Below are 14,388 nucleotides of genomic sequence, written 5' to 3' on the forward strand. Positions count from 1 at the left end.
CAGTGGTCTCCATCATTCTTAAATGGAAGAAGTTTGGAACCACCAAGACTCTTCCTAGAGCTTGCCGCCCAGCAAAACTGAGCAATCGGGGGACAAGGGCCTTGGTCAGGGAGGTGACCAAGAATCTGATGGTCATTCTGACAGAGCTCCAGAGTTCCTCTGTGGAGCTGGGAAAACCTTCCAGAAGGACAACCATCTCTGCAGCACTACACCAATCAGGCATTTATGGTAGAGTGGCAAGATGGAAGCCACTCCTCAGTAAAAGGCACGAGAGCCCGCTTGGAGTTTGCCAAAAGGCACCTAAAGGACTCTCAGACCATGAGAAACAAGATTCTCGGGTCTGATGAAACCAAGATTGAACGCTTTGCAAAGCGTCACGTCTGGAGGAAACCTGGCACCATCCCTACGGTGAAGCATGGTGGTGGCAGCATCATGCTGTGGGGATGTTTTTCAGCGGCAGAGACTGGGAGACCAGTCAGGGTCAAGGGAAAGATGAAAGGAGCAAAGTACAGAGAGATCCTTGATGAAAACCTGCTCCAGAGCACTTAGGACCTCAGACTGGGGCGAAGGTTCACCTTCCAACAGGACAACGACACTAAGCACACAGCCAAGACAAAGCAGCAGTGGCTTCAGGACAAGTCTCTGAATATCCTTGAGTGGCCCAGCCAGAGCCCAGACTTGAACCCGATCAAACATCTCTAGAGACCTGAAAATAGCCGTGCAGCGACGCACCCCATCCAACCTGACAGAGCTTGAGAAGATCTGCAGAGAAGAATGGGAGAAACTCCCCAAATTCAGGTGTGCCAAGCTTGTAGCGTCATACCCAAGATTTGAGGCTGTACTCGTTGCCAAAGGTGCTTCAACAAAGTACTGAGTAAAGGGTCTGAATACTTATGTAAATGTGACATTTCAGTTTTTTGCAAATAAATCTAAAAATCAGTTTTTGATTTGTCATTTTGGGGTATTGTGTGTAGATTGATGAGGGGGCAAAACAATTTAATCAATTTTAGAATAAGGCTGTAACATAACAAAATGTGGAAAAAGTCAAGGGGTCTGAATACTTTCCGAATGCACTGTAATTGTCATCCAGACCTGGGTTGAATGTGTTTTAGCCCGGGTTTGGGACTATTTCAGTGGTTCCATTGTACAGAGCATAAGCCATAGTAACCACTGAACCTCTGACTGATCCTGGATCTGTGTTTTAGAGCACATGGGGTTCCAAGAAGGACCTGAGTGCCAGGGACTTCCTCCCGTTGTCAATCATCTCCGCCGTCACCCGGAAACGCAAGATACGCCCCATCTCCCGCCCCCTGAGCAGCAGCACCGACGAAGACTCCGAACATGAGCCAATCAAAGCCAGCAACTACGGGGTAGGGGGAGGAGCCAAGGAAGATGAGGAGGAAAGGGTTGGAAAAGGATGCGCCCCTAATGGAACTGAGAAAGTGGAGGAAAAGGGAGACGAGAAGTGTAGGAAGAGGATAGAGGCAAAACAGCAATCTGACAGAGGAAGAGAGAAGGAGGGAGAAGGGAAGAAAGAAGAGAGTGCATGGGCGAAAGATAAAGAAAGGGTGGCATCCTCCAAACCTCATCCTAACAGCTTCCTCTACACACACTACCAACCCACCACCACCAGCCCTAGCCCCCCAGTAGAGCCCTCAGTCTCCCCACATTCGAAGCTCCCCGGCCTGGCCCGAGGACGCTCCGCTGTCCCCTCCTGGCTCTCCCCCTCCAGACAGCCCAGCCCTAGCCAACTTTATAACACCCAGAAAACACAACAGCCCCAGTTGGAACAGCAGCCACTGCCAGTGCAGTATAGGAAGACAAGGGGAGGAAGGGCAAGGCCTCAGTCAATGAATTTGGATATGGTGATGGGTAAGGGGGAGGGCGAGGGGGGAGTTGGGAGACGGGGAGATAGGGTGAAGGTGGTAAGAGCCACAACAGAAGTGCAACGTCACCGCAGCAGTTCAGTTGGTGTTCCTCAGGGGTGTGTTGTCGCATCCCTCAAAGTTCAAAGGAGTTCACGCCTAGCCTCTGCTCTAGCCCCATCTCCAGTCTCTTCTCTCTCTCCCCCTCTCCCTTCCTCCTCCTTTTCCCCTTCATGGACAGATCAGGGGTCCCTTGGTTCTACTGTTGTCATGCGGAGGTCGGCCCTGGAGCCTCGAGACAAGCGGAAAGCCTGGCGCCGCCACACGGTTGTGGTCTAACCTCGCTAAGGAAACCTCATAGTGTTCAGTTACTGATTCATTGTAGATGCCCACTCAAACGTACTGCCCTTTACACACATATTACACAAACACACTCTCCATTGCGAGTATCGACAGGTTCAAAGCGTAATGCCATACATAAGCAGTCTCAAGGGTCATAGTCTAAGGCCGGGATTTAATCCGATTGCGGGTTATAGGCATTGAAGCTTTTAAAGGCAATTTCCAGGGCCTCCTGAGTGGCACAGTGGTCTAAGGCCCTGCATCGCAGTGCAAGCTGTGCCACTAGAGATCCTGGTTCGAGTCCAGGCTCTGTTGCAGCTGGCCGCGACCGGGAGAGCAATTGGGCGGCGCACAATTGGCCCTGCGTTGTCCGGGTTAGGGGAGGATGTGGCCGACAGGGATGTTCTTGTCCCATTGTGCTGTGGCAGGACGGGCGCAGTGTACGCTGACACAGTTGCCAGGTGTACGGTGTTTCCTCCGACACATTGGTGCGGCTGGCTTCCGGGTTAAGTGGGCATTGTGTCAAGAAGCAGTGCGGGGTTGTGTATCGGAGGACGCATGGCTCTCGACCTTCACCTCTCCTGAGTCCATATGGGAGTTGCAGCGATGGGACAAGACTAACTACCAATTGGATACCATGAAAAAAGTGGTAAAAAATTATAACAAACTGACATATGCGGGGAACACAGGAACATTGCCTTTAAAAGCCGCAATGCGGCTTGCAATCGTAGGCATAAGCCTACGCTGTCGACTTTAAACCCCAACAGCACCCACTTTTTCATACTATTATGCTGTCCCAGCTGTACAAGTTTGGTTCTCTTTCCAGTTTTATGGTTCGGGATGGCACGATAGTGGAAAATGTTATTTAAGGACCAGCATAGGCAATGTGTTAGCATCTAGTTTACGTGTTAGCATCTTCTCCATAGACTAGTACTGCCCTACCTGCCCTTTACTAAGCTCTTCCAAAGCCTCACTGTGGATCAACAGGGAACTACATGGATCCCTCAGGGCAAAATACATGCATTGGACTAAGTTTTACTCCTCTGGGACTCTAAACCCATGTGGGCCACTGTGCCAAAGCTTCCTTGGACAATTGAATATGATAACGCATGTTCCAAATATGGGGGATCTTACATATGCAAAGCCTACGTGTTTTAACACAAGCCTATTGTATCTGCCTGTGCATGTGGAGGACCCAGACCTCTCTTCAGTCCTCCATTGCAGGAAAAAGGCGTCTATGGCAGCTATTTGAAGTCATGCCAAACTCATTTTGACGATTGGGGCCATTCAATCATATCGATACTGGGAAGCCAAGAAAGGCAGGATAAAAAGAGTTAAGAAGCACTTACACACACAGATTCTCATACATGCCAAGAGTTGCTCCGGTTGTTATCAGTATTACAGAGACAGCATTTTCATTTTGAGCAGTTGATGAAGTGGTGGTTTGGAGATACCTCGGTCCTCCTCCGAAAAATTCCTCCCATGATCTAAAGAACCCTGTAGTCTTAACTGTTTTAAGCTTTTCATTTTGCATTTTAGATATTTTTCCTGTTTCTTCTTTCATGTACTGATCATTATGAACCATAGTTATAAACTGGGTCTGAAAACCAACGTGGAGATGAAGATTAACCAAACTGCACTGCCAACCAATGTCCTCCTAGCTACCCACTCCATGGTCTCTTCCATAGCTATACAACTCGATCTGTCCCTGTCTGTCTGTGTGTGCCCATGTGCATGTACTGTATGTCCGTGGGTGATTGTGCGTGGACCAATTTTGTAACAGTTGTACAAAGCTTGTTAAGTTAACCTGTGTATATATTATACATAATATATTAAATTATTTGTTTTGAAATTTGCAGGTGATTTTATTCATTCTTTGGTCAAAGACTGGCATCTTCCATTAGATATAAAGACCCCCCCATGTCATGTCATTGTTAGTCGTTGGCAACACCTGCAGTTCGAAAGTGTCTTGCTTCTTTCTATCCGCATTTCAGAGTCCTCTTCTTCTATATATATCCTCACAACTGTGAGAATTCACATTTTCAGACCATATTTATTTGAAATCATTCACTACACCAAGGCTGTTCATATAACAATAGCTTGAAAAATTATTATCTTTCAACCATTGGTGACTAATGTAGCGGGTCTGTTATGTACCACAGGAGAACCAAGAAATGAAGAGCAACACCACGGCTGTCTTTTAGACTCTTATGTTGATCTGCAATAGTATTGTGAAAAGACAGGACAGGAACACATCAGTCTCCAATGCACCATCTGACAAGTTGTTCTTTCTCTCTCAGTGTTTTCTCGGGCTGAGTAGAACGGGAGCTACGGGTAGTACCAGTGTGTTAGTAGGTGACGCAAGCACCCAGATGAAATAAAATACATTTAATGAAACAAAACCCGAAGATGTTATCATTCAGCTACTGTAGCTGCCTACCTAACATCAACAGGCATCACCAGTAGTGCAACAATTAAAAATAGAGACCAAAAGTAAAGTTCCTGGCGATCATAGCGATCTGACTCCCCTCTTCTGTCTGAACTTGGAATATTCCTGTTCGCGGGCTTTGGCCACTGACCCTCAACCTGGTTGTTCTGTTCTGCGTTGTGTACTATTCTAATAATTTGAAGTTTGATGGAATAACCATTTTAACTCTACTACACTCACACCTTCTTAATTTCAGCAAACTTTAAGACATAAGGTAAGAGTTCTTCCTCCACAGGGGTAAATTTCACCAAGAGTCGTCCAGAAGGACAGCAAAGAGACTTTGCCAGGTAGAAATATGCCCATATACATACAACCTATGACCCCCTAATAAAGTATTTATCATTTCCTTAATCTATCCTGTGGCTTCTGTTTCACTGGGGTACTGTCACTTCAACAAAAGTTGATAAGGCTTGAATCAGGGCAGCTAGATGCTCTCTTTTGTCCGGGTCAGCAATCACTTGACTCATTGACTCTAAAAGTCTTCTGACAGGCTTCACAACTCTTCCAGTTCGAGTTCTCAAAGTGCCTTCACTGGGTCTCAGGACTGTATCAGTGAACTCAGACGTCTGGCTGTTTCTGCGCTCTACAGAGCCGCTGACTGATGAACTTCTAATGCTGATGCCATCTAGACTGCTCACTGACGTTGCTTTTCTACTTGTGTCATCTTCAGAAGGATCACTTGAATCATCACCAGGCATCCTTGAGGAGCTTCCTGTGCTTGAGTTAGCTGCTTGTCCGGAGATCATGTCCTTCCCTGGGCTTTGAGGATCAGCTTCTCTCATGTTCACTCCATCTTCCAGTCCCGAAGATTGTTGAGCTTCAGCTTCCGTGGGCCCCTCAGGGTTCTGGCCCTCGAGAATCCAGACAGCAGTCCTTCGATCCTCTGAATCTTCATCCACATCGAATACCGGGCTTTCGTCACCGCTGTCTGCGTATATGTCCTCCTCTGAAGCAGTAGAGGCTACTGTGGACATCTCGTCTGTCTGTCCTACCGGCAGGATGATCACTGGCAGTATGAAGTTTCGATTAACTACCTTACTCTTCTTGGTAGTAGGATCTTTGACTTTGTAGATGTGCACAGACGGGTCTTTCCATGTGATCACATAGACCGTTGAATCCCACAAGTCGGCAAGTTTACCTTTTCCTCTTTCCTTTCGGTTTGCCAAGAGAACTCGGTCCCCAATCTCCAGGGAAGTACCTTTCACTCTCTTGTTATACTGCCTTGCTTGCTTTTTCTGAGCTTCAGTGGTGTTGGCCTGAGTGATCCTGACAGCCTCTCGCAGGTCCTTTTGGAACGAGTCAACATACTCGTCATGAGTCAACACGTCTTAGTTTTTCAAGGTACTTCCAAACATGAGGTCCACTGGCAGCCGTGGAATTCGGCCGAACATCAGGAAGAACGGTGTGAATCTTGTCATTTTGTGTGTGGTATACTTGTACGAGAAGGTGAGCGTCTACCATCTGGGGCCATCTTTCTTTTGCTCTCGCTGGCAACGATCGGACCATGTTACTGAGCGTGCGGTTGAATCTTTCCGTCTGACCGTTGCCCATAGGATGATATGGAGTGGTATGGGACTTTTTGACTCCTGACACTTGTAGCAATTCTGCGATTCAGTGAGTCTCAAAGTTTGCTCCTTTGTCAGAGTATATCCGCTGGGGAAACCCATAGACACAGAAGAATTGGTTCCATAACTTCTGGGCAACGACCTTTGCTGTCTGGTTCGGGCAAGGAAACGCATGTGCCAGCTTCGTAAAATGATCTGTGATGATGATTACATCAATGCTCTCTCCATCCCTTCCTTCTGCTGACCAGAAGTCTATGCACACCAATTCCAACGCTGTGCTGGTCTGTATAGATTCCAACGGTGCCCTAGCCTCTGGCTCCATTGTCTTGCCAACCACACAGCGCTTACAGTAGGAGCCATACTTCTTCACTTCCCCTTCCATTCCAGTCCAGAAGAACCTTTGACGTACCAAAGGGAGTGTTCTAGTCTGGCCTTGGTGGCCGGCTTCATCATGCATTCCCCTCAGAACGATGGCTTTAACTTCTTGGGGCTATGTGGGATGTTAGCGTGCCCCCCGTGGCGCACCCTATCAACAGCAGGTGCATTTCAAGAGCGGCAAATTTGAAACCAAATAAATGTCCAAATTCAAATTTCTCAAACATACAACTAACTTACAGCCTTTGAAAGATAAACATCTTCTTAATCTAACCACGTTTACCGATTTCAAGGTTTTACGGGGAAAGCATAAAGTTAGGTTATGTTAGGAGAGTACATTGACAATAGCTGTGTGTAGTGTATTGTCGATTCAAAGACAGGCGTCTCCAAAACCATAAAATCAGCTAAAATTATGCACTAACCTTTTACAATCTCCATCAGATGACACTCCTAGGACATTATGTTAGACAATGCATGCATTTTTAGTTCTATCAAGTTCATATTTATATCTAAAAACAGCGTTTTACTATGGCGTTGATGTTCAGGAAATCGTTTCCCTCCAATACCGGCAGTCAAGTCATGACAACAAAATAATTAATTAATATTAGAAAACATTGGTAAAATATTATATTGTCATTCAAAGAATTATAGATTTACATCTCTTGAACGCAATGGACTTGCCAGATTTAAAATTAACCTTAATAATCTGAGCACTGCGCCAGAAAAATACGCATTGCGATACAGACTAACCGCCATGTTGGAGAGATCTAAAATTGAAAATACTATGTAAATAATCCATTACCTTTGATTCTCTTCATCAGATGTCACTTCCAAAGAATCCCAGGTCCATAACGAATGTAGTTTTGTTCAAAAAAGCTCATCATTTATGTCCAAAAACCTCTGTGTTGTAGCACATGATCTAAGCCAGCCGGACTTCACTTCACTTCCCGAACGGAAAAAATATATTTACGTTCGTTCAAACATGTCAAACGTTGTATCGCATAAATCATTAGGGCCTTTTTTAACCAGAACATGAATAAAATTCAAGGCGGACCATTGGGTTCTCTTTTAAAACGTTTCGGAATGAGAGTACCCACCATCAACTCGCACGCCAGGTGTCTAATGGGCCATCGCCGTTCCAAAGCTCTTCTTCAGTCAGATCTCACTGTAGAAGACTCAAAACACTTTGTAAAGGCTGGGGACATCTTGTGGAAGCAATAGGAAGTGCCAAAATATTCCTCCTTCCCTTTGTTTTTCAATGGTATAGGCTTAAAGTCAATTCAACACATCAGGTATCCACTTCCTGTCAGAATCTGTCTCAGGGTTTTGCCTGCCAAATGAGTTCTGTTATACTCACAGACACCATTCAAACAGTTTTAGAAACTTCAGGGTGTTTTCTATCCAAACCTGAACAATAATATGCATATTCTAGCTTCTGAGTTGGTGTAATAGGCAGTTAAAAATGGGCACATATTTTTTCAAAAAATTCTCAATACTGCCCCCTATACCCTAACAGGTTAAGGGAGTCTGGCACCAGCTGGTACCTCTTCTTGACAACTCTGTCCTTAGATCTTCGGTAGAGGATCTCATCCTTGATTTTGAGTTTATCCCAATGCTTCAGCATTCTCAACACTTGGGCAGTCTCATGAGCCCTCTCTCTCCGTGAAGGTCTCTTCCTCCTCTCAACAAAGTATGCCACTTGGGGCACCTGATCCGCCTTCTGTTTTCTCCGTATCACATCAGAAGAAAGGACTGGAAGAGTAGTCGCTCCCCCTTCATGCTGAAGGATGCTGGCAGAATACTGGGCTAATTGGAATTTGCGCACTGGCACACTCGCATCCCACTCTAGACAGGATTCCAAAACTGCTTTCACTCCTTCAGAAGAGACTTGAGCCAGGATCTCACCACCTTGGATATTGACTGACAGTTTGAATGCGTCCTGGATGGACGCTGAAGTTACATACTCTGGGAACTCACTTGCCTTCCTAGCTCCAAAGAACGGCTGTCGACTAAGCAGGTCTGCTAAGGACATTCTGGGGCCCGGGGATGTACTTCAAGTCAAAGTTGAAGGGGGCCAGTTTAGAGACCCACCGCAGCTCACAGGCATCTAGCTTTGGTTTCGTCATTATATATGTCAGGGGGTTGTTATCTGTTAGGACTGTGAATCTATTCCCCTTCAGACAATGGGTGAACTTATCACACACAGCCCACTTAAGAGCAAAGAACTCTAATCTGTGTGCTGGGTAACGGGACTGGGACCTCGACAGAGTCTTGCTTGCAAAAGCTACTGGTCTGGGCCTACTCTCACCCTCAAATGTTTGGCTAAGTACTGCACCTAAGCCATCCATTGATGCATCTGTTGATAGGAGAAATGGTCTGCTAAAGTCTGGGTGAGCCAGCATGGCTGTTTGGGAGACAGCAACTTTTTAGCTTCTCCAGCGCCTCCCCACATTCAGAAGTCCAGTCTTCAGGTTTCAGACGTTTTAAGGCCACGCCATGAGATTTTCCTTTTTCTCCTTTCCGCTTACTTTTCTGTAATCAGACGAAACAGTGGTTTGGCTAAACCTGAGAAACTCACAATGAAGTGGGAATAATAGTTTGCCATACCAAGAAATGATCTGACCTTGGTGGGTGAAGGTGTTTTCCCATCATTTTCAATCATGTCAGCTGCTGTGATGTCGTTGATTGCAGACACTTTTCCTAGGTCGGTTGCAATGCCCTCTGCCGTGACGATATGGCCTAAACTTGACAGATTTTCTGAGGAGGTAACATTTTTTTGCGCTAGCTTCAGGTTGTGTCCCTTAAGGTGGGAGAACACCATTTCAAGACGGTCCAGGGCTTCCTGCTCACTCTTCCCGAAAACCAGGAGATCATCCAAGTAGCACAGGAGGGACAAGTAGTTCTGGTCGCCGAAGATCGAGGTCATCATTCTGGCGAATGTTGCTGGGCTGTTACATAACCCCTGAGCCATTCTGTTGTACTCAAATAAACCTGTGGGTGTTGTGCACGCTGTGTACTTGCGGTCATCTTCATGTATGGGGATGTTGTAGAATCCCGAAGTCAAATCCATAGTACTGAAGAAGCAGTTCCCTCCCAAAGCAGCGAGAGCATCGGCTTGATGGGGCAATGGGTATGCATCTTTCTCTGTCCTCTGGTTCAACCATCTGAAATCAGTGCAAATTCTCAACTCTCCTGACGGCTTCCAAACCAGGACAAGGGGAGGCCCACTCACTACTGGACTTTCGGATGATGCCCCGCTCCTCCATTTCTTCCAATGTCTGCCCCAGTTTCTGGTAGTCGGATGGAGAGACCCTCCTGTACGGCAGCCTGAAAGGCTTTTCATCTTTGAGTCGGATACGGTGGATGACGGTCTTCGCTTCTCCACAGTCAAGTCGGTCCCTGGAGAAGATGCCTTTATACTGAGCAATAAGGTCCACTAGTTTTCCTTTCCACATATCAGACACTTCACAGGACTCTATGTCAACTTCTGTTAAGCCCAACTCTTCCAACTTTTGTAGATACTCCTTTACCCTTTTTCCACTAACTGAACATTCTTCCCCAGCTTGGGTGACATTCTGAAGAGCAGACTGGACCTTACTGGGGTTCTCAGCATGGCTGGAATAGAGCTCTAGGTCTTCTAGGGCTAGGCATGGGTGCACATCAGCCAACTTGGTGTTACGGCGGAGAACAATAGGGTGGTCCAACATGTTGATCACTTTCATGGGGACCCACTTGTCACCCCTCAAAGGACATACAGTGTGTCCTACTAGGACATTTCTTGGTGCAGATCGTGCTGTAGTGGCCTCTATGACTACAGTACTACCAACTGATAGCGGCACCTTTTCTTTCAGTTTTCCCCAGACCAAATGTTCATCTTGAGGCATGAGAGTCACACTCTGCTTGAGCATTACAGTTCCCACTTTGTCTGGTATTTTGTCACCATGCCAGCGGTTCACGTTGGCTAGCATGCTGAGTAAAAGTCCATGTGAATCTCCTTTGGCAGGTTTGGAGAGGCTGTCCCAATACCACTTTGTTTTCTTAACCTGTTGCATTATGGGTTTTGTGGCATTCGATCCAACCATCATATCGTCTGTCTGTCCAGGTACAACTAAAACAGACACTGCCATCTTGCAATCTAAAAGATCAATGTTCAAGTCATATTCATACTTAGGCTGTGCCTGGTTGCCCCAACAGCCTACAAGAACTACTTGAGTTGGCTTTCTAGACTCTGGTTTTATCACATTACATCTCAGAAGTGTGTCTTCAGCTGACTCACTTAACTTCTATGGGCTACGTGGGACGCTAGCATCCCACCTGCGGGACACAGCCAGTGAAATATCAGGGCAGCAAATTCAAAACAACAAAATGTCATAATTCAAATTTCTCAAACATACAACTATTTTACACCATTTTAAAGAGACACTTCTCCTTAATGTAACCACATTGTCCGATTTCAAAAAGGCTTTACAGCGAAAGCAAAACATTATATTATGTTAGGAGAGTACATAGACAAAAATAACCACACAGCCATTTTCCAAGCAATGACGTGTCACAAAAACCCAAAACACAGCTAAATGAAGCACTAACCTTTGACAATCTTCATCAGATGACACTCCTAGGACATTATGTTACACAATACATGTATGTTTTGTTCGATAAAGTTCATATTTATATCCAAAAACAGCATTTTACATTGGCGCGTGATGTTCAGAAAATTTATTCCCACCAAAACGTCCGGTGAATGTGCACATCAATTTACAAAAATACTCATCATAAACGTTGACAAAATATATAACAATTATTTAAAGAATTATAGATAGACTACTCCTGGATGCAACTGCTGTGTCAGATTTTAAAATAGCTTTACGGAGAAAGCACATTTTTCAATATTCTGAGTACATAGCTCGCCATCACAGCAAGCTATACAGACACCCGCCAAGTTCGGGGTCACCTAAACTCAGAATTAGATTATAAATATTCTCTTACATTTGCTGATCTTTGTCAGAATGCACGCCCAGGACTGCTACTTCCACAAGAAATGTTGTTTTTGTTCGAAATAATCCATATTTATGTCCAAATACCTCCGTTTTGTTCGCGCGTACAGAGCACTATCCAACGGCATAACGCGCGAGCGCTGTACCAGAGACGAAAAGCCTAAATGTTCCATTACCGTTCTTAGAAGCATGTCAAACGCTGTTTAAAATCAATCTTTATGGTATTTTTAACGTAAAATTGCGATAATATTCCAACCGGACAATAGCATATTCATTCAAGAAGAAAAAGAAGGAACGGCGCGCTCGCGGGATCGCGCATATCCAATCCCTTTGTCCCCAAGCAGTCCACTGATTGACTGAGCTCCTATACTCTGCCCAGTGACAGGAGAATGCTGAAAGACACATCGGACAATGTGGTTAGATTAACGAGAGTCTTGTCTTTAAAATGGTGTAAAATAGTCATATGTTTGAGAAATTGAAGTTATAGCATTTTTGAGGTATTTGTATTTCGCGCCACGCGATTCCACTGGCTGTTGACTAGGTGGGACGCAAACGTCCCACCTTGCCCAGGGAGGTTAATCTAACCACATTGTCCGATTTCAAAAAGGCTTTACAGCGAAAGCAAAACATTAGATTATGTCAGGAGAGTACCCTGCCAAAAATAATCACACAGCCATTTTCAAAGCAAGCATATATGTCACAAAAAACAAAACCACAGCTAAATGCAGCACTAACCTTTGATAATCTTCATCAGATGACACTCCTAGGACATTATGTTATACAATACATGCATGTTTTGTTCAATCAAGTTCATATTTATATCAAAAACCAGCTTTTTACATTAGCATGTGATGTTCAGAACTAGCATACCCACCGCAAACTTCCGGTGAATTTACTAAATTACTCATGATAAACGTTCACAAAAAACATAACAATTATTTTAAGAATTATAGATACAGAACTCCTTTATGCAATCACGGTGTCCGATTTTAAAATAGCTTTTTGGCGAAAGCACATTTTGCAATATTCTGAGTAGATAGCTCGGCCATCACAGGCTAGCTAATTTGACACCCACCAAGTTTGGTGCTCACTAAACTCAGAATTACTATAAGAAAAATTGGATTACCTTTGCTGTTCTTTGTCAGAATGCACTCCCAAGACTTCTACTTCAACAACAAATGTTGTTTTGGTTCCAAATAATCCATAGTTATATCCAAATACCGCCGTTTTGTTCATGCGTTGAGGTCACTATCCGAAGGGTGTGACAAAACTCAGTCGCACTGCTATCCGAAGGGTGTGACAAAAAAATTCAAAATATTCCATTACCGTACTTCGAAGCATGTCAAACGCTGTTTAAAATCAATTTTTATGCTATTTTTCTCGTAAAATAGCGATAATATTCCAACCGGGCGACGTTGTATTCATTCAAAGGCTGAAAGAAAAAAATGGAGTAGTCTCGTGGACGCGCATCTCCAGTGTCACTGTTCCCAGGCTGACCACTAACAAATTATCCTGCTGTTCTTTGCCCAGAGACTGCAGACACCCCATTACATTTTCTGGCGCCTTCTGAGAGCCAATGGAAGCCTAAGAAAATGTCACGTTACAGCACATATGCTGTATTTTCGATAGAGATGCTACAGAAGGACAATAAATTGTCAGACGGGGCACTTCCTGTATGGAATCTTCTCAGGTTTTGGCCTGCCATATGAGTTCTGTTATACTAACAGACACCATTCAAACAGTTTTAGAAACTTTAGAGTGTTTTCTAGTTTCTGGGCAGGAGTAGTAACCAGATTAAATCGGGTACGTTTTTTTATCCGGCCGTGAAAATACTGCCCCCTATCCCAAACAGGTTAACGTGCAGGTCATAGACCCACTATCTATCAGAGCTTGAAGTTCTACAATTTCTTGCACTATTACTGGAACATAGAAAAGAATGTCATTACTCCCTATTTTCGGATAAATCCCCTCGGTTTTCATTGTGTTTCCAGTCCTGTATCCGTGATGTTCTGTGGGGGTGTAACATGTTTTCGCCCACACTGCCCCCAACTTGGCGTGAGCATGTTAGTTTAGCGGGCCCAGGGGGAACCTCGGCAGTTGCCTCCAACTTGTTTTCTTGCTGGACATTGAAAGCCTCTGTGGCCTGTCCTGTGACACTTGAAGCATAAACCCTCCTTAAAGCAATGCGACTGAGTTGAATAGTCTGAGGCCTTACAAATTCTACAGGGACCAGCAGCTGTATTAGTTTGTGGCGTTCTGGCCGAAGTTCTCCTTTGATTCTGTTCCTGGGTTGACAGGAGCTTTTCCAGGAGAGAAATCACTTTGTTCAATGGAGCCTGATCACTGTTAATGGGTGTGGCTGAATTATCATGACCGACTGCTTGTTGTTGAGTCATACACCAAGCGTCGGGGGTCATCACAACTTCTACCTTGGCGGTACTTTGCGCCATGTGTCTGGCTGACTGTCTCTGTGATGGCTGTCAATCATTGCCTGCAAATCTCCAACGGTCCAGTTTTCAATAGGCCTGCACCTAAGAGCGGCATATAGTTCTGGATCAGGGCAGTGCTCAACAAACATCATGGTCACCTCATGACCTGGACCATCCAATATTTTTCTTTGCAAGCACTCATTGGCAAGGTCAATTGCTTTGTTCAGTCTAACCCAATAATCCAAGCAGCTCTCTGACTGTCTTGGTAAGGTTTCATAGAAGTATCCTAATGGAATTGTGGACGAGATTGCTTCTCGAAAGTGCTGCCTCAAG

The 14,388-nt window shown here is 45.0% G+C and overlaps 1 protein-coding gene across 6 annotated transcripts in view; it reads left to right on the forward strand.

Annotated features, from left to right (window-relative positions):
- The window catches only part of LOC115161792 (rho GTPase-activating protein 23), a 70,576-nt gene extending 66,517 nt beyond the window's left edge, over positions 1–4,059 (forward strand). For 5 of the 6 annotated variants that reach the window (XM_029712590.1, XM_029712597.1, XM_029712572.1 and 2 more), the window contains one exon: positions 1,206–4,059. In XM_029712590.1, coding sequence (XP_029568450.1) covers positions 1,206–2,204 — 999 coding nt within the window. In that variant the 3' untranslated portion in view covers positions 2,205–4,059. The remainder of the gene's footprint in view (positions 1–1,205) is intronic. The other variant, XM_029712606.1, reaches the window with a different exon arrangement.
- Positions 4,060–14,388: the final 10,329 nt, after the last annotated feature.

The sequence above is a fragment of the Salmo trutta genome, chromosome 2 (genome assembly GCF_901001165.1).
Source record: "Salmo trutta chromosome 2, fSalTru1.1, whole genome shotgun sequence".
In the NCBI taxonomy this organism is placed as follows: domain Eukaryota; kingdom Metazoa; phylum Chordata; class Actinopteri; order Salmoniformes; family Salmonidae; genus Salmo; species Salmo trutta.